Source organism: Typopeltis vanoorti, chromosome 18, assembly GCF_054136105.1.
Source record: "Typopeltis vanoorti isolate ZY-2024b chromosome 18, IOZ_Tvanoo_1.0, whole genome shotgun sequence".
Lineage (NCBI taxonomy): Eukaryota > Metazoa > Arthropoda > Arachnida > Uropygi > Thelyphonidae > Typopeltis > Typopeltis vanoorti.
Window position 1 is genome coordinate 53306573 of NC_143566.1, and position 26589 is coordinate 53333161.

At 37.7% G+C, this 26589-nt stretch overlaps 1 protein-coding gene across 1 annotated transcript in view; it reads right to left on the minus strand.

Moving 5' to 3' along the window:
* The window catches only part of LOC150096673 (twitchin-like), a 2440784-nt gene that overhangs the window by 507218 nt on the left and 1906977 nt on the right, over nucleotides 1-26589 (minus strand). The window contains exons 105-106 of the mRNA XM_090408679.1: nucleotides 20479-20590; nucleotides 2093-2265 (exon numbers count right to left, since the gene is read on the minus strand). Of these exons, the coding sequence (XP_090264805.1) occupies nucleotides 2093-2265; nucleotides 20479-20590 (285 nt within the window). The remainder of the gene's footprint in view (nucleotides 1-2092; nucleotides 2266-20478; nucleotides 20591-26589) is intronic.

Genomic DNA, 26589 nt, shown 5'->3' on the forward strand with positions numbered 1-26589 from the left:
AGAATAATTTTTAACGTGGTTCAAAATATTAGAATATTTTGAACCACGTTTCATGCATCCTTTATAATTTAATAAAGGATGCATGAAAGTTTCTTATTGATTTTGAGGAGAGCATATAAATAGCATATTTCAGTAGCTGTGGGACTGACTCATATGTGAAGAATCATTTGCATGTGGATTTCAGTTAATCATTTGCTAAACATGGGTCAAATGAGTGACATATTGGAAGCTAAGAAGTTTCGTGTGGTATCTGTACACAAAGAAGGCCAAAATCAACAGTTTATATCTAAGAAATTGAAATGTTCTCAAGCAAGTGTGAGTAGAGTATTCAGACAGTATTCTAATACCTGGAGTTTTCAAAATAATTGCTGCAATAGGTAATACCACATTAAAAGATGAGAGGAGATTGAAGAATATCATGAAGAAAAGCTGCTTCCGAAGTGCAAGGTATTTTCACAGAAGATGGAAAGAACTAGGTGTGAATGTGTTGTCTAAATCTGTGACATTCAGATGACTTCACAAATTGGGCTTTAAATCACGTGTGCCTAAGACGAAGCTGTGGAGCGGATAAGGGATGCCAATTTTCTGTAAGGCCTGTAACAGGAGGTCAGGTCACGTTTTCTTAAAATTTTGGTAATTTTTTCCGAGGTGCCTCAGATGTAGGGAATGGTGATGGATTTATAGTAATCCTTGTTGTGAAGGGGGGGCTGTGGTTTGTAGGTTTTAATATTTTTTGGATTTTTTTTTGTGGGGGGGGGGGTAGCCATTGGCTGAAAAAGTGTCAAGGATCACTTTCTCAGCCAATGGCTACCCCACCCCCTAAAAAAATCCAAAAAATATTAAAACCTACAAACCACAGCCCCCCCCCTCCCCCTACACAACAAGGATTACTATAAATCCATCACCATTCCCTACATCTGAGGCACCTCGGAAAAAATTACCAAAATTTTAAAAAAACATGACCTGGCCTCCTGTTACAGGTCTTACAGAAAATTGGCATCCCTTATCCGCTCCACCAAAGACCAATCACTTACCCTAGATCTACCTGGTGTATACCAGGTCCCTTGCAGTTGTAAACTGTCTTACTTTGGCCAAACAGGCAGGACAGCGAATATCAGAATTTCTGAACACAAGGATTTACATCCGTTTTCACAAGTACAGCCATTCTGGTCTTGCAGACCATGCTACAGTAATACACCATAGCAAATACAAATTCGAAAGATTTTTTATGGAATCAGCCTCAGAGCCCTAAGAAACTCTCCAAACCTCAACAAATTTGGTTGTATGCGACTGCCCCAAATTTGGGAGGCTTACATCAGCAGACCTTCAGCCCAACGGCCAAGAACACCTACTTAGCCCACTAGAGGGCACCATCAGGACTTTTAGGAGAATAATAGCTTCATCTCTTCATTCTCAGTTGCTGTGTTGTAGTGCCTACATGCACGTGCCTTTTTTTGTAAGTTCCTTTTGAAAATGGCAACGTGATGTTGCCGAAATATCGAAAATATTTATTAAAGTGTAATTTAATTTATATTCATATCTATGTTGTTCAATTCCTTAAGTGATTTAATAATGCATAACCAATGTATAAGCCTGTCTATGAGAATCAGTAGTAATAATAATATGCCCAACCATTTATGAATGGTTATAAAAGCTAGGGGGTATGCAACAAAGTATACTAATTATCATGTTGTTTCCCTTTGACTGTAATTTTTGTGCATTTATTTTTGTATTATTCTAATATCTTGAACCACATTAAAAATTATTCTAATTTTGTGAATGTTTTCAAATGGCAGTTTTCTTATAATTTATATTACATTTTTATGATTATGTGTTTACATCATTATATAATCTACAAAAGTATGTAGATTTTGATCCTGCTAATTCATGTTTGGTAATAATTATTCTATATGCAATAAATTAAACTTGCAAATCATTCACAACACATTTTCTTTGATTATTCTAATTTTTTGATTAGGAGGTGTAGCACTGGGAATATAAAATATAAAATGATTGGGATACTATGTTATATAATACCAAGTACTGAATGCTGCCCATTTTGGATATTGAAAGTATTCAAAATTATACACACTCTTAATAACAAGATCAGCTCTTGAAGTACGTGATCCTCCTTTGTTAGAAGCTCTGCAAGCATACTCATCAGCATCCTCCCCATATACTTCAGAAATTACTAGACTGTAGGTATCTCCATCTCTCAGCATAGTATGTTTACCACCTTCAGCTAATTCTCTCATGCCTTTGAACCTGATGAAAATAGAAATAAGAATTAAAATTATGAATTAAGAAGAGAAATTATTTCTCTTCTTGGATTTTAGGAAAAGATTTTAGTGAAAAATAAATCATAAGCTAGTTTAAATTTATATATTAGAAATTGTCATTCTATATTGTAGTGATAAATATAACAAGTTGATACATCCTAATATTAGCCTCTCAACAAAAATCAGAATTGAGAAAGCAATGGTATTCCCTCTGGTACTGTATGGGAGTTATAGGATCAGTACTGCAGAAGTTCTACAGAGAATAGTGGGAGATCAGGGGAGAACCAGAGGTCATCCCTGGAAACTGTATAAAGAGGGTGCGAGTAAGGGAGTGAGAAGCAAGTTTTTTTTGTGCAGAGTTATAAATGATTGGAATGCCTTGCCTGAGAGTGTGGTGTCTGCAAGGAGTTTGAGTGTGTTTAAGACACAGTATGATGAGGTGTGTGTGTGATAAAAGGACCTCCAAGGTGAGTCTTTGATTCCATGAGGGGAGTAATAATAATAATGATTTGGATCTAAAATCAGGGAATCTAGAAGTATTGTGGGGGATGCAGTCAAGCATGTGTTCAGACACTACTGAGACAAATGAGTGTCAGTGCAGAAATACATGAATGGCTAAGTACAGTTGCCTAATGTTTGAGTCTGAATGGATTGATAATGACATTATGCAAGTGGTGAAATGTATGTCCATAAATGCCAGACATATCAAAAATAAAGGAGAGGAGTTTAGCATTGGTTAGCTTGATGTGGTCAAAAACTATCAGCATTTGTAAAACTTGTTTGATGGTAAATGATATAGTTACAGGGATAGAATGTAAAGAGTATTGTATTTTAAGAGAGGGTAGAGGAAATAGGTCAAGAGATGGATGTTAGGTTAGTGAACTGGATCAAGAATTCGCTATTTGATAGATCTCAGAGAGTTGTGAATAAGGCAGTGGTATCAAGAAGCAGAAGGATAAAAGTGGGGTTCTAAAGGGTTCAGTATTGGGACCTGCATTGTGTAAACCCTATGTATAAACGACTGGGTTGTAGGAGATATTCAGTTGTTTACAAATGATGTGAAGTTGAGAAGAGTCACTAGTAGTAGTGCAGATGTTTACTAGCCCTGCAGGAGGATTTGAATAAGTTTGATAGATGGGAAAATGAATGCGACTATTAGTCACATTCATTTTCCCATCTACTCATAGTTTCATTCAAATAAATGTAAAGTCTTAAAGTTTGAGATCCATGAATGGGAATCTGCATGTTCTGTTAGTGGAATAGTACTAAAGGTTGCGGAGAAGGCACGGGACCTTCAGGTGTTGATTGATAGAAAATTGAAGTTTAGGGGGACATATTGCAAAGGTAGTGAAGGTAAGCCAGAGGATTGCTGCAATACCAAAAGGAGTGACAGTAGAGATAGAAAAGCAGTGATTCTATTGTATGAAGCCCTCATTAGACAACATCTGGATTACTGTGCTCATATTTGGTCACCAGGATATGAAGGGGATAAATTAACCTTGGAAATGGTACAGAGGCTGATGACAAAGATGATACCAGGACTGTATATCACTGGTTATGAGTATAGGCTGAGGGCATGTGGACTGTAAAGTTTGGTTAGAAGGAGAGGTGATATGATTGAGGCATTTAATTGAAATGTGAGATAGAAGAAAGATAGGTGGTATGATTGAGATGCTTAAATTGTTGAGAGATAATAATAATTATTATTATTATTAACATCTGGTCTTCATGGAGTCAGAGACTGGGAGGTACACACTATTGCACATAATGCCTCATCCATTGAATTTTTCATTAATCTTCAAGGCCCACCTTTCCTAACTGGGTTGTGGGGGAAGCAGCGGCAAGAGGAACTTCCAATGGTCACGATCCTCCACCACCAAGCTCAGGTGTTCTGGTGGTACTCCTGAATGTGTCCACTTAAGGTTTTGGATATAATCTATCCAGCGAGTCCTTGGCCTTCCACATGGCTTGGCAAAGAGGGCCTGCTTGGGGAGCCTCTCTTGTGTCATTCTGACCAGGTGCCCATACCAACGTAACTGTGATCTCTCAACATGGAGAATCAGCGATTGAGTATTGAGGGTTTCCTGAATTGCATAGCTTTTGACTCTGTTGAGTCTTGTCAACCCCGCAACCCCTCGAAGGAACCTCATTTCAGCACTTGGATTCATGTCTGCATTCTTTCGGTCATTACCCAACTCTCATGACCATAGGTAATGATGGGGACATAGATTTTATTGAAGACAACCAGCTTTGCCTTCTGGCTTAACTCCCGCTTCAATACTACTGAACGGTCACGTTCCCGCAATATTGCACTTGCTGAGCCAATCCGAATATCTAACTCTTCATCCCACTTTCCATCACTCGTGAATATGGACTCAAAGTATTTAAACTTCTCCACCTGCCTCAGTGGGACTCCACTCACATGTAGAGTGAACTGGGATGGTTGTCTTGAGACCACAAATGTTAATGTTTCAGTTTTGGCCACACTGATCTTCATTCCGGCTTCTGCACAAACAGCTACAAACCTATCCAGGGTCCGCTGGAGGTGATCTGTGGAAGAGCTAAGCAGAACTAGGTCATCTGCAAAAAGCAGATGTCCGATGCTACATCTTCCAATTCTGACACACTCGCTGCCTCTGCTGTGCCTATTAATCCAGTTCATAAATATTATGAAAAGGAGGGGCGACGGAACACACCCTTGGTGGAGGCCAATGGAGAATGTGAAGGGTTCAGACTTTGTGCTGTTTAGCTATACACAAAACTCCAGGCATTCATACAGGGACTAGATGACAGGGACAAACAGCTACAAACCTATCCAGGGTCCGCTGGAGGTGATCTGTGGAAGAGCTAAGCAGAACTAGGTCATCTGCAAAAAGCAGACGTCCGATGCTACATCTTCCAATTCTGACACACTCACTGTCTCGGCTGTGCCTATCAATCCAATTCATAAATATTATGAAAAGGAGGGGTGACAGAACATACCCTTGGCAGAGGCCAACAGAGACTGTGAAAGGTTCAGACTTTGTGCTGTTTACTCTGACACAAAACTCTGGGCATTCATACAGGGATTTGATGGCAGCTAATAGTTGGCCATCCACTCCATACTCCTGTACTACTTGCCACAGCTTATCCTGAGGAACCTGGTCATATGCCTTCTCCAAGTCCACAAAACATGTGTAGACATTCTTGGCATATTCCCAAGATTTCTCAAAGACTTCCCTTAAAGTGAAGATTTGGTCAGTTGTGCTTCTACCAGGACAAAAGCCACATTGTTCTTCCTTGAACTTTGACTCAACTATGCTCCTGCACCGTCTTTCCAAGCACTTAGCATATACTTTCCCAGGCAGGCTGAGCAGAGAGATGCCACGATAGCTGCTGCAATATTTCTGGTCTCCCTTCTTGAAGACTGATATTATTATGCTTGTCTGCCATTGCTTTGGTGCTCACCCAGATATCCAAGCAGCCTGACACACTCAAGTCAGCCAGAGAACCCCGTCTCTATTTAAGGCTTTTAGCATTTCAAGCCGAATTTGATCATCACCAGCTGCCTTGCCCAATTTTAGTGAATTTATTGCTAAATGGACCTCTTCTGCTGTGAGATTAGTCATCATCCCAATCTGCACCTGCTGGATATCCACAACTGCTGGGCCACCCAGGTTAATAAGACTCTCAAAGTATTCCCTCCATCTGTGGAGGATATCCTTCTCGGTTGTTAAAAGTGCACCATTTAGAGGCCTTAATTGTCCTTGCTCTGTACGATTTCCTCCCTTGAAGGCAGCAGATGGTCTGCCAGAATACTTTGTTTTTGCATTTGGATAGGATAAGTCTAATCTTTCTCCAAAGGCTTCCCAAGCCTTCAGCATACTGCAAACGCATCTCAGGTGACCTGACTCTAAGCCATGTTAAGTAGTCCTCCTTTTTTGCCAGGATAGCTTTAGGACTTCTTGGTTCCACCAAGGTGTCCTTTTCTTACTGCCCGTCGCCACTTCGAGCCACTTTCTGCCACAGCATGAGAGTGCAGAGACAGTGACAGCCATTCTGAACAGGTCCCATTCCTCCTTGACAACTGCAGTATGCTTGGGAATCTTTTTGAACCTGGAGGAAATGTCATCTGCAAAATTCTTCCTCACAGCCTCATTTTCCAGTGCCTCCCATTTCATGTGGTATAGCTGCTTAGGCTTACCAGCATTGGTGGTAGCATCTGGTTTCTGAAGCCGTAGAGTGCAGACAACAAGGTGGTGGTCAGTTGACAGTTCTGCCCCTCTTCTCACATGAACATCCAGCACTGAGGAAAATAGGTCTGCTGAGACTATAAAGAAGTCAATCAGCGACCTTTGTCCAAGTGTATCCCTGTACCAGGTATACTTATGGACTTCTTGGTGCTGAAAGAAGGTATTCATTATGGATAAGCTGTTAGTACAGCAGAAGTCCAATAATTTCAACCCATTCATGTTGAGGTCAGCATCTCCATTCCTTCCAAGCACACCCCTCCATGTCTGGGCATCTGTTCCAACATGTGCATTGAAGTCACCCATTAGCAGGACTGATTCCATGTCTGCCACCCTGTCAAAAACAGCATCCACTTCCTCTAAGAAGGCAGAGTATTCTGACTCTAGATTAGGTGCATAAGCTTGTATCACAGCCAAGTCATGGTTTTTTATCTTGAGCTTTAACACACATACCCATCCCCCCCAATGAGATCCAATCAGCAACACAGTCTGACAGTCAGGGGCTTCTGAGTATCCCCACACCTGCTTCCGCAGACATTGTCAGGCTCACACCAGAGTAGTAGAGCTTCCATCCCTCATCCAGGTCGACAGTTCCAGAGCCTCTCCTCTTGGTCAAAGAAAGCCCGACTAAATCTAGTTAGTAGCACTTGGCTTCTTCGACCAGTTCCTTCTCCTTCCCTATCAGAGTGAAGATGTTCCAGTTGCCTAAAGCCATAGTCTGGTACCGTTGTCATTGCCATTTCCGTCCTTTTGCAGAACCATTTCTTTGCACTGCCCCTAAACACCTCCCCATACAGGTAGCATGCCCATTGATAGAGTTTCCTCTAGCAGAGTGCTGTCTAAGGGAGCCTGTAACATATTTTTCGAATAGGTCCCTCTGCCTAAAACCCGAATGCATCCCTTGGTAACCCGCACGATGGACGATGCAGTATGACCATTGTTTGATGACCTGACCATGTGTCTCTGATGAAGGTGTTTAATCTAAGTCTCAACTCTGGTTAGGTTCCAAGGGATTTGAAAGAAGGTAAGATAGTTCCATTACATAAGGAGGCTGCAAGACAGAAGCAAACTGCAGACCAATTAATATATGAGGAGTGGTGGTTAAAGTATTTGGGTTTAACTGGGGAGGACAATAGTCGATAAAGGTGATGCTGATATCCTACAGGATGATTTTAATAAACTGGCATTGTGAGAGAAGTATAATGGTTGTCAATTTAATGTTGCAAAATATATGGTCAGGCACTATGGGGTGAAAGGATTACATACTATGCATCACACTGATGGTACTATATTGCAGGAAATTGATGAGGCCAGGGATCTCGGCTGTGATTGATAGTGGACAGAGTGAAGTTCAAAGGACACATTGTAAAAGTTGGCAAAATACTAAAAGGATTACTTGGATATTGAAAAACACTGTAATAAGTAAAGATAATAAAGTTATTATCCCAAACTATGATTTGGCTTTATCTTAACTAGTGAGCATGGACTGGGTCATCTGGAATGAGGAGAGAGCCTCTGTAGCTCAGTCAGTATAGATGAAGACCTATGGTCGGAAAGACCTGGGTTTGATTCCCATCAGTGACGTGAAGAACCTTTCGACTAAAGGTGAGTTAACCAGTCTCATATGAAAGTAGAGGGTTTTTTTTCTCCCAGTAACTCATGTTTTTCATCCCTCAAAACAGGCAAAATGGTCTGGTGAACACACACACACACACATGGTTACAGTCATAAAATATACACCCTCCGTCCAAAAAGAAACCGAACTTTTGATAGAAAATAAAACACAGGCCAATTATAATTATTCAAATAATTTATTTCAATCGATATACTCTCCCTCAGCTTCGATACAGCGTTTGGCATAGTCAATTAATTCGTTAAATGAGTTTTTTATATCAGTTTTTTGGGATACTGTTGAGGGTCGTGGTTACTGCCACTTGAACATTTTCAATGGAGTTGTATCACTTTCCTTTCATTGGCAAATGAAGTTGGGGGAAGAGAAAGAAGTCACAGGGTGCTAAATCAGGTGAATACGATGAGTGATCCAACACACAAACTTGGTTTTTGCTCAATAACTGTCTCACAACGTTCGAAATCAGATGGTGCATTATGGTGCAAAAGTGACCAGCTGCCTGCATCACGATATTCATGCTGTACGTAAAGAATTCTCGCTATCCATTGACCGTTTGGCCAGGTGGAACAAATTCTTTGTAGATAATGCCCTTGAAATCGTAGAAACAAATCAGCATTGTCTTTACTTTTGACTTCTCCAAGCGACTTTATTTTGGATGCCCCTCTTTTGGTGGTCTCCACTCAGCACTCTGGCACTTTGTTTCAGTTCATACTCAAAACACCATGTTTCGTCACCACTAACAATTGTTTCAAGGCAGTTTGAGTCCTTACAAGTGGTCCTTGCAGTGTTCAATTCAATACATTTTTTGGTCGTCGGTCGACTTGTGGGGAACAAATCGCGAATTCAATTACGAAGGCCCAAACTCTTAGTCAAAATGTTGTGTACAGTTGAGTTTGGAATCCCCAGTTCATCTTCAATCAATCACATGGATGATTTCAGGTTTTCTTTGATGAAATCACACACTTTTTTGTATGTTAACTTCACTTAGTCCAGTTTTTGGATGGCCTGGCTTTTTGTCGTCATCAAGCATCTCAAGACCACTTTGAAATAGCTTAAACCACTCGTAAATTTGAGTACGGAATAAGAATTCATCATCGTATGATTTTTGAAGCATTTGATGTGTTTCGGTAAAACGTTTACCAAGTTTAACATAAAAGTCAATCACAGCTCTCTGTTTGAAACTCATTTTCCGACTGTTCACCAAAATACGCTGTCACTTTTGGCACTATAACTCCGTTTCTAATGAAACAAATGTCATAAACAGTTGACACAACAATAATGAAGGCTGTTGCTTTTGACAACAAAAATATACAACAGGTGACGCTGTTAAATTGTGAATGAAGCTATGTTATGTAATTTATTATTTTTCATTCACATTTAACATTGCTTATTAAATATTAATCATGGTTTATATAAAATTGTTTATTATTCCTTGATTAAGAATTACTAATTAAATATTTACTCAAAACCTGACCTATTATTAACTTATAAAATAATAAAATGTATAGAATCTTGTATAACTAAATATATATGGTGTAACGTAAAGTGTTATTTTATATTTAAATGTATACGTAATCAAAAAGTTGAAGAAATAGCTTAAATATTATATTGTTCTTATTTGTGAAATATTTAATGTTATGTAATCACTCATGTAGCACTAATATAGCATACATTACATTGGCGAAATGTTTACGCTTAGTCTATTGTCATGGAAACGCATGCGTAAACAACCACGAGTGGAGTAGAACGTGGCGTTCGAACGTAAGGTGGGAGTGAAGGTCAGATATATAGAAGGATATTAGAGAGAGAGATATATAGAGAGGAGGGAAGGTCATAGAAAAAAAGATAGAGAAGAATTATTATTAAGAGTGAGGAGAGAGTTTTGCGGAACCAAGATTATATAATCTTCAGGGCAGAGATTTATGAGTATAGTGTTCGAAAGTGAACCTATAAGTAGTGAAACATAAACTTTAATATTATAAGCGAAATCAGCTGTTGTTATGAAGAAAGGTTGATGCCGTAATCAGATAAAAAGGAAACTGGACAGTCAATGCGAAAATTCTGATTAGTTCCAGTTAATCTGGATTACGATTAAATTCTGAGTTGCCCTAGGAAAAGGTTATATTGATTACTTGGAGAAAAGTGAACAAGAAAAGATATCAGTACCTAATTACTGTTGTTTTGAATAGTGAAGTGCGACTAACAGTAGTACAGTTAAAACTGTGGAGATTTTTGTTATGTGTGTTCCGCTAACGTTGATTAAGTTAATTCATAAGTGCTCTCTCAATAATTTGATGTGTTGAAGAATTTGTCTGGTAAGAGTAGTTGTATAAGTTTGTCTATTTTAGCTTTAACTGTGATATATCCCCGATGCTCAAGGACCGGAATTTATTTGTTTGGAATATTGTTTACATAGAGTATTGCCTGCTGTGAATATAAACATTGAGCTGATAGATTTGTGAAGACTGATTAAATGTGAAGTTGTTATATTAACTTGAAATAAGAAGAATTGTGTTTTTGAGACTGTGAATTGTATATGAAAGTTAGAACGTTGAATTGGAATGAGTGACCTAAGAAGTTGTATTAAGTTAATTGTATAGTTCCAATTTTAAATAGAGTTTTGTATTCGTTAACCATATCATATATTAAATGTTTTATTTTGTTGATCTAAATATTGTGTTTGCCTGAATTCCTTTTTATTGCACCGTTCATAAATATTCGAATCTAGCGGGAACCCCAAGTAAAAATGATAATAGATGATTCGGCCTAATGAGATGACTGTTAACTTAATTTAGAACTGATCCTACTATTTATATAGACTAATCTAAGAATAGGGTGGCGCAGTATAAATATAAATTTCCCTACTTTTGGATCGGTGATCATTTCGTAATTAGTTGTATTATTCATAAAAGTGACTTGAAACTAGATAGATTTAGAACACGACAGAAAGGAGTCGTCACGACAAATGGCGCAGTCGGCAGGATGTGATTTAATAGGTAGGAATTAAATTTAACAACTATAAGATAAGAAATTGAATTTAGTTTTAGTAATAATAATCATAGAAATCCTCCCTGAAAATTTTGAAAGTGAAATAAATAAATCACAGTGAACTGGTTATAATCTGGACTCAGGCAAAGATAAAAAGTTTATTTTAATCTAGAAAGATTATTGTATTAATTGAGATAGTAATTTATTAATCATTATGGCTGTTACTTCAAGCTCTGAAATGAATGATAGTGAATTCTTTCGTACGGTAAACCCACAACAAGTTTTTCCCCAATTTTCGGGTGAAGAATCAGATGATGTACTATTTTTCTTTACCTATGTTGAAAAACTTAGAGAAATTGCAGGTTGGACTGATTTTCAATTGCTAGTTTTAATTAGAAGCAAATTAGTAGGTAAAGCAAAAACATTTTTGCATTCTTCTCCAATACTTCGAGAGACTTTTGAGTATTCTAAATTTAAAGAAACCTTATTGTCTCAATTTTGTAAACTTAGAAGTGTAGGTCCTAACTTATGGAAATTGCAGAAAATTGTTCAAAAGGATAAAGAGACTATTACTGATTTTCACAATCGGTTATTAACATTGGCCAACAGTTTGAATGTTACTGGTGAAGATAAACCTCACTTAGATTGGGCTGTGTTCCAACAATTTAGACAAGGTGTTAGGCAAGAATTGAGAGAAACAGCCTACAAGAAGAAAATTTCTACTTTAGAAGAGTGTCTCAAAAGTGTTAAGGAAAAAGAACAAATACTAGGAGACCTTTATCCCTCAACCAATGTAAATCTTGTGAATGTTATGAATAAGACTGATAGTTCATTCAACCAATCAGAAATAGAAAAGAGAAGTAAAGTTGAAAAAGGAAAAGCAAAGAATACTGGCGAAAATTCTAGTAGTGTAAACTACATGACTGAGAGTAAAGAGCAAATGGACAAGAAACTGATGACAGAAGTGAAATCCCTAATTCACCAGGAGGTGAATAAGTTAAATCAGCCAATAATGGATAGTCTTAATGAAGTTGTGAGACAGTTATCAACTATTACTTTGAGATCTCAAGAAAATCAAAACCCCACTACAAACAAAATTGATGAGATGATCAAACATGAAGTTGAAAGACAAAGTCAACCTATTTTAATTAGTCTAGATAAAGTGATACGAGGATTGAATGATGTTAGACAACAAATGTCTGCTATTCCTCAATCCAAGACAGAGTCAAAGCAAAGAAATCCACTTAGGTGTTATAATTGCAACAAAGTTGGACATTATGCCAGGAATTGTTTCTATAACAAAGGAAACTACTCTAATAATAGATGGAACTCAAAGTTTGGATACAAACCCCACAGAAGAAATAATAGAATTCAGAAACACCAGGCACCTAATGATAGAATGATGACAGTTAGAGGAGAAATCCTAGGTTCTGAGTGTAGTATTTTATTAGATACTGGATGTAATGCTTCAACTATTAGAAAGGACTATCTCCAAAGTATAAGATATAAGTTAAGGAATAGTATTGCCAAACTTAGACAACCTGTAAAAATTACTACTCTTTCAAATCCAAACTTTGTAGCGTATGAAAAGGTTCGAGCAAGAATATATCTACCAGAATTTGGACTGTACGTATGGCAAGACCTACTTGTTGTCCCCACTACTTCCAATCTAGGTTCTCACATTATCTTGGGAACAAACTTCTTAGCAAGATATAAATTTTCTTGTGACTTTTCTAAGAAGGAAATAACCCTGATGAACAAAAGGAGATATACTAAAAGAAATGAAATTCATAATTATGATAAGTCTAAGTATCAAACAAAACAGTTTAGATTACCACTTGAATCAGGACCATCTACTGAAGAAAAATCAGCTGTGAATCAATCATCTAATAGAGATAGTGGTGATAACTCTTATGTACACATTCAATCTGATACTCCTCTTCTTACTGATGAACAAAAAGTAGTAGTAACAAAGCCCAAATCAGAAGTTACCACTGATAGTAAACTAAAGGTTGAAGTCAATTTTGGTAAAATGTCTAATCTATATTGTAGAACAAACCACAGAGTTGTGAGACAACAAAAACTTAATTCTAATAATGGAAAATGTGAAATTAATTCAAAGAAGAGAATCCTATACTACAAACTTAGAGGACATGCAGAAAGTGATAATAATAGTAATAAAAGAATTGATGATAAAGTGAAAGAGAATAAAGGCACAAAACATAATAAAGAACCAAGTTTCAGTAAAACTAGCTATTACTTAAAAAATCAAAAAGGAATATGTAATCCAGTTTTTTTTAAAGGAGCCTAGTGTAAAAAGAAAAATTTTTCTTATAATAAAAATTTTTCAAAGAAAGGGTGAGCCTATGTTAAATTGTGAATGAAGCTATGTTATGTAATTTATTATTTTTCATTCACATTTAACATTGCTTATTAAATATTAATCATGGTTTATATAAAATTGTTTATTATTCCTTGATTAAGAATTACTAATTAAATATTTACTCAAAACCTGACCTATTATTAACTTATAAAATAATAAAATGTATAGAATCTTGTATAACTAAATATATATGGTGTAACGTAAAGTGTTATTTTATATTTAAATGTATACGTAATCAAAAAGTTGAAGAAATAGCTTAAATATTATATTGTTCTTATTTGTGAAATATTTAATGTTATGTAATCACTCATGTAGCACTAATATAGCATACATTACATTGGCGAAATGTTTACGCTTAGTCTATTGTCATGGAAACGCACGCGTAAACAACCACGAGTGGAGTAGAACGTGGCGTTCGAACGTAAGGTGGGAGTGAAGGTCAGATATATAGAAGGATATTAGAGAGAGAGATATATAGAGAGGAGGGAAGGTCATAGAAAAAAAGATAGAGAAGAATTATTATTAAGAGTGAGGAGAGAGTTTTGCGGAACCAAGATTATATAATCTTCAGGGCAGAGATTTATGAGTATAGTGTTCGAAAGTGAACCTATAAGTAGTGAAACATAAACTTTAATATTATAAGCGAAATCAGCTGTTGTTATGAAGAAAGGTTGATGCCGTAATCAGATAAAAAGGAAACTGGACAGTCAATCCGAAAATTCTGATTAGTTCCAGTTAATCTGGATTACGATTAAATTCTGAGTTGCCCTAGGAAAAGGTTATATTGATTACTTGGAGAAAAGTGAACAAGAAAAGATATCAGTACCTAATTACTGTTGTTTTGAATAGTGAAGTGCAACTAACAGTAGTACAGTTAAAACTGTGGAGATTTTTGTTATGTGTGTTCCGCTAACGTTGATTAAGTTAATTCATAAGTGCTCTCTCAATAATTTGATGTGTTGAAGAATTTGTCTGGTAAGAGTAGTTGTATAAGTTTGTCTATTTTAGCTTTAACTGTGATATATCCCCGATGCTCAAGGACCGGAATTTATTTGTTTGGAATATTGCTTACATAGAGTATTGCCTGCTGTGAATATAAACATTGAGCTGATAGATTTGTGAAGACTGATTAAATGTGAAGTTGTTATATTAACTTGAAATAAGAAGAATTGTGTTTTTGAGACTGTGAATTGTATATGAAAGTTAGAACGTTGAATTGGAATGAGTGACCTAAGAAGTTGTATTAAGTTAATTGTATAGTTCCAATTTTAAATAGAGTTTTGTATTCGTTAACCATATCATATATTAAATGTTTTATTTTGTTGATCTAAATATTGTGTTTGCCTGAATTCCTTTTTATTGCACCGTTCATAAATATTCGAATCTAGCGGGAACCCCAAGTAAAAATGATAATAGATGATTCGGCCTAATGAGATGACTGTTAACTTAATTTAGAACTGATCCTACTATTTATATAGACTAATCTAAGAATAGGGTGGCGCAGTATAAATATAAATTTCCCTACTTTTGGATCGGTGATCATTTCGTAATTAGTTGTATTATTCATAAAAGTGACTTGAAACTAGATAGATTTAGAACACGACAGAAAGGAGTCGTCACGACAACGCCACTAGTTTCTTCTATTTTCGAAAAGTTCGGTTTCTTTTTGGACAGAGCGTGTACAATGGCAAGGAAGGCAAAGGGAAACCACCTTGCTCATAATCATCTCCCTAGTATGATAACATATAGCTACCCCCACCAGCCATATGGCTGAGGGGGGGATAGGGATGAGGAGGTGGTGAAACAGATCCAGAGATGAGTGCCCGAGCTGGTGATAGGTGTCTGGCATGCTCTCTATGAGAATAGATTGCAGGTGTGTGGGTTGCAGAGTTTAATTAAGATGGGGAAGAGAACAGACTGGATAGGAAGTTTTAAGTTACTAAATGGATTGCTTACAGTTGACACATGATGAGTAGGTAGAGAACAAGGATCATCCCTGGAAGTTGTGTAAGAGTGTGTGTGTGTAGGGGGGGATGCTTTTTTGCTTGGAGAGTGGAATGATTGCCTTTCTCATTTAATGGGATCATTTTCTGCAGTTATGTCAAGAGAGGCAGAGAACATAGGCCATGTGACTGAAACACTCCACAAGCTTTTTGACTCACGATCAAAAAGTTCTGGTAGGCTGAAATTATCAGATGGTGAGATAGACACGAGTTTCAGCTGCTATTCATATATTTTCTTAATTGTTACATTCTCAGCATAAGAGGATTTCATGGCAGGTGTAGTGGTGGCTAGCTTCCTCTTTGCATCATATGATATGATATATTTTGTTCTGTTTTTATCTTTTATATTTATTTTTTTATCCTTCCACCTCTGACATGCATGGGAGTAGACTGGATAATCTCCCTGACAGTTGACACATTTAGCTTTCTTGGCAGAACAACATTTATTATCATGCTCTTTACTACACATTGAACACATGTGGTAGTGCCATGACAGAGAGTTTGGGCATGCCTATATTTCTAACATCTCAAGCATTGCAGTGGATTTGAGATGTACAGCATTATTGGACAACTGAAATACTCTACATTTAAAGATATTTGATGTTCATGTGTATCAAAAGTAAGAATAATGTTACATAGGCAAAGTGGATATTAGATTCAGCATTATTTCAAAGCTGAATGTAGAAACTATGAAAGTTTTATTATTATTATTATTATCATCACCCAAGACCCCATTAAGTCAAAGACTCATCTAGGAGGTTCTATTATCATACACACAGCTCATCATACTGCTTTAAACACACTCAAATTCTCTGCACACACCACACTCTCAAGCAAGGTATTCCAATCATTCACAACTTTGCATGCAATAAACCTGCTTATCACTCCCCTGCTCACACCCTCTTTATACATTTTCCAGGGATGACCTCTGGTTCTCCCCTGATTTCCCACTGTTTTCTGTAGAACCTCTCCAACATTGATCCTATAACAACCTCTTACTAACTTGTAGGTCTCTATCATATTTCCCCTCTTCCTCCTATCCTTCTTGCATCTGGTCTCCACTGATAACACCTAAATAAAGGTTGAAACTGATCTGAGTAGTGATCCTTCCCATAATTCTTTTATTATTATTATTATTATTATTATTAAACAAGACCTCATGGAGTCAAAGACTCATCTAGGAGGTCCTTTTATCTCACACACATCTCATCATACCGGGTCTTAAACACATTCAAACTCCCTGCAGACACCACACTCTCAGGCAAGGCATTCCAATCATTCACAACTCTGCACGAAAAAAACCTGCCTCTCACTCCCCTACTCACACCCTCTTTATACAGTTTCCAGGGATGACCTCTGGTTCTCCCCTGATCTCCCACTATTCGCTGTAGAACTTCTCCACCATTGATCCTATAGCAACCCCTTACCAACTTGTAGGTCTCTATCATATCTCCCCTCTTCCTTCTCTCCACTAGTCTCTGCAAATTACATCTTTTCAATCTTTCCTCATACTCGACATTCCAGAGGTCAGAAACTACCTTAGTCAGTCGCCTTTGGACCCTTTCCAACATCTCTTCATCCTTCTGAAAACCAGGTGACCAAATCTGGGCACAATAGTCCATGTGTGGCCTAATCAAAGCCTTATACAATGGAACAAGAATCTCCCTACTTCTACATGTCAGTGTCCTCCTCATCATTCCCAGAAGTCTTTGTGTTGTCTTCACAATTTTGGCGATGTGACCCCTAAATTTTAGATCCTTATCCACTATCACTCCCAGATCTCTTATTTCCTCTACTTCCAACAATATATTTTCACCAAGCATAAATTCTGCATCCCATCTTTGTTTTCCAAATTTTAAAACCTTACATTTTGCAACATTGAACTCACATCCCCATTTGCTTGCCCAATCACTCAATTTATTCAAGTCTTCTTGCAAGGCCACAACATCTTCACTACTCTTTATGGTTCGTCCCAACTTTGCATCATCTGCAAACAACTGAATATCTCCATCCAAATCTTCGCCAATATCATTAATATACAAGTTAAATAGTAATGGCCCTAAAACAGATCCCTGAGGCACTCCACTAGTGACTTTCCTTTTCCTGGATATTGCACCCCCATACACAACTTGTTGATACCTATCAGATAGCCAGTCTCCAATCCAATGCACTAATCTAATATCCAACCCCATCTGCTCTAGTTTGACTGTCAACTTATCATGAGGCACTCTATCAAAAGCTTTTGCGAAATCCAAGTATATTACTGTGTATCCTTCTCCTCTGTCCAAGGAAGCAGTCACTTTATTGTAATAAGTAAGTAGATTACTAAAACACGACCTCCCTTTAGCAAATCCATGCTGTCCATCAAAGATTATACCATTGTTGTCAACCCAACTCTGGATCCTAGTTCTCACAAGCTTCTCCAACAACTTAACCACAACACCTGACACACAGATAGGCCTATAGTTTGATGCTTGAGTTCGATCACCTCCTTTATGAAGTGGCACAATCTTGCCCTCCTTCCACTCTTTAGGGACTTGACCAAGTGCAAGACTCGTATTAAAAAAATATGTCAAGGCAGGTGTCAACTCTCTGGCACATTCCTTCAGAATACGCGGTGATATATTATCAAGTCCCACAGCCTTATTTACATCTAGTTTACTCAACTCCCCAAACACCTCTTGCTCACTTACAGTCAGTCTCTCCTCCCCATCATCAACTGCTCTTAATCTCTCCATGAAGTCACATTCACAAGATTGAAAGATCTTTATGAACTGCTCATTAAGTATCTCCACCACACATTCTGCAACAGCTGTCTTTATACCATTTCCTCCAATCAATGTCATCCTTCCATAATCATTCTTTCTTTTGCTGGCTACATATCGAAAGAACTCCCTAGGATTCTTTTTAGCTTCATTAGCTAACTGCTGTTCATACCTCTCTTTAGCTACTCTCACCAACCAAGTCACTCTCCTTGCCTGGTCTTTGTAGAACTCATGAAATTGGTTACTTCCACTTTTCTTATGCTGCCTCCACAATGCCCTTTTTCTCTGTATTGCATGCTTAATCTCTTTATTCATCCATCTCACACCTAACTTATTTAACCTTCTCACCCGTGGTATACATTTAGACATTGCATCCACTAAATATTTTTTGAAAATCCCCCAAGCTGCATTGATCTCTTTTCCAGCTAACTCCTCATTCCATGCTACACCTGCAAGCTGTCTCCTGAGCTCTTCATAATCACCCCCCTTGTAGTTCCACATATACCCTTTTTTCACAGGGGTCCTTGCACTGCTGGCAACCACCCAAGTAATCACCTCATGGTCACTTTCGCCAATTGGTGGATGATTTGATACCTCATTGATAATTACATCCTCCGATGAGATGACCAAATCCAAGACCCTTAATCCTCTTGTGCCCTCTGTTACATACTGTCTGAGGTAGTTATCCCTCAAAAACTCAAGAAACTCATTTTCTTTACTTCCAGTTGCTATCTCTTCATTCCAATCTATATTGCCATAATTAAAATCACCCATAATGATCATCCTTTTCTTATTTGCTTGGCTTATTTGACTATACATTTCACTATCACCACCATCCACATTACCAGGTCTATAACAACATCCCACCAAGTATTTGAATCTATTCACCTCTATCTCACACCATACTGCCTCAAAACCACTGGCCCCATTTCCCCCTTGCATCTCTACCTTGTATGGACATAACTCTTTCTCTATCATCAATAGCACTCCCCCTCCCTTTTTACCCCTTCTATCCTCACGAAACACATCATACCTTTCCATCTCTATTCCTGTCAGGATGTCATCCTCATCTAACCATGTCTCACTTATTCCGACAATCTCTGGGTGCACAGACGCAATTAGTGCAACCATTTCATCCGCCTTGTTTCTTATACTTCTAGCATTGGTATACAAACACAACAACTCATTTCTGGATCTACAGCTAGTTCCACTGATACCACTCACTCGATGTGATCTCTCCATGCTGGACTGGGGCCATTTCCCTTTCTGCTTCTTCATTTTAGAACCCTTTGCAATTCCATCTGTTTCCTTTTGATCCCTGATCATCCCATTACTTTCCTGCCTACACATTCTCTCACCTCCTCTTGGAGCATCCACCTTTCTCACGCTGTGTATCCCTGTCCACCCTGAGCCTCCCCGTTTCCCTGTTCCTCTTGCACACCCATTCTCTCATTATCTATACTCATACCACTCACTTCCACATTCATTTCCACTCCTTCAATCTCTCCTGCTCTTCCACATCACTCCCCTCTTGATCTGATTCATTCTCTCTATTCACTTCTCTACCTTCCAGCAGCAGTCTCTCCAAGCGACTCACACCATAACCACTCAAATGCAGTCCATCGCTCCCATACAGCTCACTTCGTCCCTCAAACTCATTCCACACATTAACAAACTGTACTCCCATCTCCTCACACATTTCAGCCAGAATATCATTCATAATCCTTGCTCTCCGCCTCATTTCACCACAATCATACCTAGGCAACACACTGACCACCCTTCCTGTCACACTATTCTCCTTTATCTTTCCAAGCAGTCTCCTGACATTCATTCTGACATGCTCCTTGTTCTCTCTCAAATCATTCGTACCAATTAATACAATTAACTCTTTTGCTCGTTCCCGCCTCATATTCAATGCCTTTTGTATTGAGGGATACTAAGGAGATTAATGTGAAGTCTACAGCCTCTATATACAAGTAGATAACCACTCACATGGCTATTTCATGCTAATGCTTACACATAGGAATAGGATTAAATAAAAATATAATATTTTGTCAAGTATAATATATATGTGGGAATTAAAGTTTACCATCCTAGCAAACATATGATTTATGAAAGCTAATTTACCTTGCTTCATAGGTCCTTGAGATTAATATATCAATAAAAGAAGGAAAGAGAAAGAAGTTAATGATAAAACTTACCAAGTTATGTGAGGTTTTGGATTCCCTGTGACATTGCAAGTAAACTGTGCACTTTTATTTTCAATTGCCATTACCCTCTTTAGTGGGACAACAAATTCTGGTGGCACAGGAGCTTTAAAAAACACATTATTAATGCATATTTATATATATATATATATATATAAAATCTACAAAATAATGACATAAAATAATAGCTATATGAAAACTCAAAATGCTCTGATATTTTGTATAGAAGCCTTAAGAATAAAGGGGATGAGTTTGTGGCTTTGATTGATTCAGTCTCTCTAAAGGATGTTCAAATAGGGATAGAAATTAAAAGATATAGCACATTTCAGCAAGATAGAAAGATAAATATGGTGGTGGATGGTTACTCGTGATAAGAGAAGAACTGTGCCCTATTGGAGTAGAGAATGAGACTGGAAATGACTCTAATGATTTTGAGAGTATGTGTTGTGAGATATGTAGTGGGATGTTTCTGTAGACCAGAAAAAATAGTTGGCGACAAACTGGAAATGTTTAGGAAAATTATTTTGGCAAGTGCAAAGAAAGTTATTGTTATGGGAAACTTCAACTATAGCAATATGAACCGAGAAGAGGAAGCAGCACTATCCTCTGTGTCCATTTAAATTCCCCATTAAAAGAAAGTGGGTGCTAACTATAATATGAAATCATCACGGCACTGATGACATGATAGCAACTACTTCTATGTTCATATTGAGTGAGACTTGCTGGGAGGCCATTATATAATCCTGGGACTATGTAATGATTACCCACAAGGATGGTGACTCCTCCATGAGTAAGTCCATCTCCTGTCCTTGTGAATGATGGTTGCATTTTGTCATGTCAGATTGCCTTTCATCTTTAGGTATGTTTCCTGCAGGCAAAAGCATATTGGTTTATACCTCTGCAAGAGGGCCTTAATGTCATCGGTGTTTTGACAGAATCCACAGCTATTCCATTGCAAAAAAATGTTTCATTATTATTATTTTATTTTTATTTATTTTTGGTATTATCTTGCTTCCTGTGTTGAGTAGTTTTGCTTTCATTAGCCTTAGATTTTTTCTCAAGAGGATTGAGGATGGCTAGTATCCATCATTTTTTATTTTTTATTTATTTATTTTATTTATTTATTTTTTTGCTAGGAGAAATATCCAAGACATTATTATTATTATTTTGGGCGACTCCCTCGATGAGTCCTTAGACTCATCGAGGGAGGCCCTAAACATCAGGTCCACACAACTATGCGATTACATTCTCACAGTATCTATCATACCTTGTCTTGAACTCGTTCACCGTCATAGCACCCACAACAGACTCTGGCAGCTTATTCCACTCATTTACCACTCTAAAAGTAAAGAACCCAGCTGTAACACCCCTGCTAACCACACTCTTGTCCAGCTTCCATAGGTTCCCCCTAGTTCTCCCACCACCAGTCCTGATCTCAAAAATATCCTCTGAATTAATCCTATAGAATCCCTTTAGCAATTTGAATGTCTCTATCATATCTCCCCTCCTCCGCCTATCAACTAGCTTCTGCAACCCACAAATCTCCAACCTGTTCTCATATGGTTCATTCCATAGGCCTGTTATCATCTTAGTCACTCGCCTCTGGATCCTCTCCACCTCCTCCCCATCAAGAAGGAACCGAGGTGACCAAATCTGGGCACAGTAGTCGAGATGAGTTCTTATCAAGGCTCGGTACAGAGGTACAATAACTTGGTTGTCTCTGCTCGTCAAGGTATTTTTCAACAACCAAGTGAGTTGATGAGCTGATTTAGCTACTTTTGCAATGTGCCCCCTAAACTTCATCTCCCTATCCACCAACACTCCCAAGTCTCTGGCCTCATCAATCTCTTGGAGTACAGTTCCACCAATGTGGTATACTGCTGCTAATCTTTTCACCCAAAAATGCATAACCTTACATTTTATCACATTAAATTGACATCCATTCTCCTTAGCCCAGAACTCCAATCTATCTAAGTCATCCTGCAAGACTTTGACATCTTCTGCATTCACTATTGCCCTACCCAACTTTGCATCATCAGCGAACAAATGAATTGTTCCACTTAGATCCTTCCCTATATCGTTAATGAACAGATTAAACAGCAGTGGTCCAAGAACAGAACCCTGCGGCACACCACTAGTCACAGGCCGTCTTTTGGACTCTACTCCTGAATAAACTACTCTTTGACATCTCTCCATCAACCAACCACTTATCCATCTCACCAATCCTATATCCATTCCCATATGTTGTAGTTTACGGATTAGTATTCCATGTGGTATCCTGTCAAACGCCTTTGCCAGGTCCAGCAGTATCACTGTAAACCCATTTCCCTTATCCAGTTCAGCTGTCACCTTGTTATAAAACTTGAGCAAGTTACTGAAGCATGATCTACCCTTCACAAAGCCATGCTGTCGCCTGTACAGTATCTCGTTTTCATCAATTCATTCCTGTATTTTTCCCTTGACTACTTTCTCTAAGACCTTGACAACGACTCCTGATATGCTGATCAGTCGGTAATTTGCAACCGTAGTCTTGGATCCTCCTTTATGCAGTGAAACTATTTTCCCCTCTTTCCACACCTTCGGGACTAAACCAGACCTGAGACTCAGATTAAACAACATGGTCAAAGGCACTGATAATTGTTTAGCCGCTTCACGCAAGAGCCGTGCCGGTATACCATCCAATCCCACAGAAGTGTTCACATTAAGGTTCTGTAATAGACTAGTCACCTCCACTTCATTCATCACTATTCCCGTATAAACTAATGGTTACTTCATTTTTTCAATGTCACCACCTGGATGATATGCTTTTGCAAAGTGCGCGCTCAGTAACTCCACTATATCGACTGATTCAGTGACCTCCTTACCATTGTCATTCCTTAAAATCATTTTGCCGTGTACAGTTTTTTTCTTGCTTGCAGCATATTGAAAGAACTGTTTGGGATTCTCTTTTGCTTGCAAAGCTAGTTTCCTTTCACAATCCACTTTTGCTTTTTTTACCACACTCATTACCTTTCTGGCCTGCACTTTATACCGTTCGTGTGCCTGCAGGTCACCCCTTTCTTTAAATTCCCTCCACAGTTGTTTCTTTTTTTGCAGCTCAAGCTTAATGGTGTTATTCATCCATTTAACCCCTACTTGTTTTACTATTCGGACCCTAGGTATACAATCAGCCATTACCTCCTGTAAATGCTCCTTGACCACTTCCCATGCTCTATCGACGTCCAGCCCTTGCAGTTGTACATGCCATGGCACTGATCCAAGCAATCTCCTAAGCTTGTCATACTTGCCAGCACGGTAATTCCACATATACCCTGTCTTAATCGAAAATTCCACACCTTTAGCCACTTCCCAGGTCAAGCCCTTATGATCACTCTCACCAATAGGTGGCAACGTTGTCATATTCATTACAGTCAAATTCTCAGATGCTATTACCAGGTCAAGCACTCTCACACCCCTAGTATTTTCAATTACATGCTGTCTCAGATAGTTATCCCTTAATAATTGAATAAAATCCTTTTCCTTCCTCACATGTGTCCTCTCCTCCTTCCAATCAATGTTACCATAGTTGAAATCCCCCATAGTAATTACCCTCCTTCCACTAATTTCATCAATTTCCCTATGCATACTATCTCCACCATCTATTCCATCACCTGGTCTATAGCAGCACCCAACTGTATATTTTATTCTGCCAGTCTCAATCTCACACCAAATAGCCTCAAATGAGTTCCTTTCACTATCCTGCGATACAACTTCAATTCTCCTTGGCTGCAGTTCATCAGCTATCATCAATAATACCCCTTCCCCCATTTTATTCTCTCTGTCCTTCCTAAACACACTATAACCTACACATTCTATCCCACTAACTATATCTTCTCTAACTCATCATATTGCTCTCCATCTATGGCACTAGGTACATGAATTATCTGATCTTCTTCAGGGAAAAGAGGTATCCATACCATCTGAATGTATTCCATCTATTGTAGTGCACATCCATTATCTTTTTTTTTTATTACTGAATTTTTGTGTAGTGGTTCCTTTCTTTTAAGCTTACACGGTGATCCGAATGCATTTTTGAAAATTTGGAGACAATTACCATGTTTGAATAAAAACTTTAGTTTAATATAACTAAAATCTACATTTGACATTTCGACCTTTATGTCAAGGTCATCTTCTGGAGCATACAACTATACACAGAAAACAAGCTACACTACAATCAAACTGGTTTGTTAAAGATACTGACCAACCGCTACAACAATTGTTGACCTGACCTCTGGTGAAAAAAACTTTTGTGTAGTGGGATCATCTTCGACATGTCCTGAGGAGTAAGTCCATACTAGAGTCTCTGAGTCTTGGCTATTATTCTGTTCCCAGGTCAATGGCACATTTTTTTAAGTCCTAAGATTTCCTGGGACTATATAATTTCATTTATGAAAATTGCTTTTTAAATATATTTATTATATTCCAATACATTTCATTGCCATTTTTACATGTTATTGCCATAAATACTTTAATGCAATGAAGAAATACAGGTTTGAAATTAAAATAAAAATTTTATTATAACAATTTTGTTTTGAATTAATGTATACAAAGTAAACATTTAAATACAAAGCAAACACAAAATATCCAAAAAGGCTATTTAATATTAATTACATTTAACAAAAATATGTAAGCACCTTTGTAGAGCAATTGGAAGAATGATGGTACATTGCACCTTTTGATTGGAAAAGGCCTAAGTTCAAACTTGTGTTGTTCATCCCACATACAGACAAATTGGCCTCGAAGAACACATGCGGTTTACAGACAAAAAAATACTAGTGATGGTGGTGGACAATAGATGGCATTGGTGTAGTTGATGGTAGTGCCAATTTGCTATAGTATGTCAGACACAAATAAAATGAAATTTCAAGATGATACGTAATAGTATAAAAATTTTCATCAACTTTTTTTTTTTCAGGAGGAAATTTATGACTTCTGCTGTTAAGTATCTGTGTGGCTTAATGCTTCAACAGCTATTTTTATAACATTTAAATTATTTCCTAAAATTGCAATAATTTTCAGTCCTATTTGTTACCCATATCGAGATCGATGAAAGCTTTTTGATACAGTTTTTTTAATTTTAATTCTTTCAGTCATGGTCACAAATAATATTAAACTATTTTTTGATGTATTGCTGCGAAACATCATTTTTTGCTGGACTTTTTTTTTTAAAAACATTTTTTCTGCAATTTATAGCATTTTTAATATCTTTCTACATATTTCATTCATGGATGCATTTATATCAATATGATCAAACATTTCATTTATTTTGTCCATTTTAAAATCGTCATAATCATTTTTTGATTCACCACATGATTTTTCATCAATTTTATTTTTATAAAATGTATCTGCGAATGCTAAATGAATGCTATGATTAAGCCAATAATTTTTCAAGCGGGCTTTCATGTCCAAATTTCTGCCTCACCTTCCCTCTATTTGTTGTTATAACCCCCCCCCCTCCACACATGAATGTGTTCTATTTGAAGATGTCTCCTCATACTTTTCTCCAACTCTACATTAATAGCAAATAACTGAATCCCATGTCAATCCATGTGAAATATCACTAAGAAATAATTTGAACAGTAGTGGCACAACACTGGAGCTTCAGGTTTTAAAACTGCCGACGAGAGGTTGACTACAGTGTTCAGTGGTGGCTGAGGTATGGAAGTAGAAGTCTTTGTCAGGTTTTCGTATTTTTTCACGTGCCGACTACGTATTTTTTCGAATTCGTGAAAAAATGTGAAAAACGTGAAAAACGGCACGTGAAAAAATACGAAAAGCTGACAAAGACTTCTACTTCCATACCTCAGCCACCACTCAACACTGTAGTCAACCTCTCGTCGGCAGTTTTAAAACTTGAAGCACTCACAGCACTTTCACGTGGTCACAATTTCGCCCTAGCTCCTAAAAGGATACCTGCTGAAGAAATCATGATCCAAATAGAGCGTGGAATTTGCAACCTGCCTAACCATATCGCCAACAACGTGAGACTGGATGTAGTCGGTGTTCTCACCAAAGCCAAACCTCCAAAATCCAACTTATCCAAAAACGAATATACAGCCCTACAAG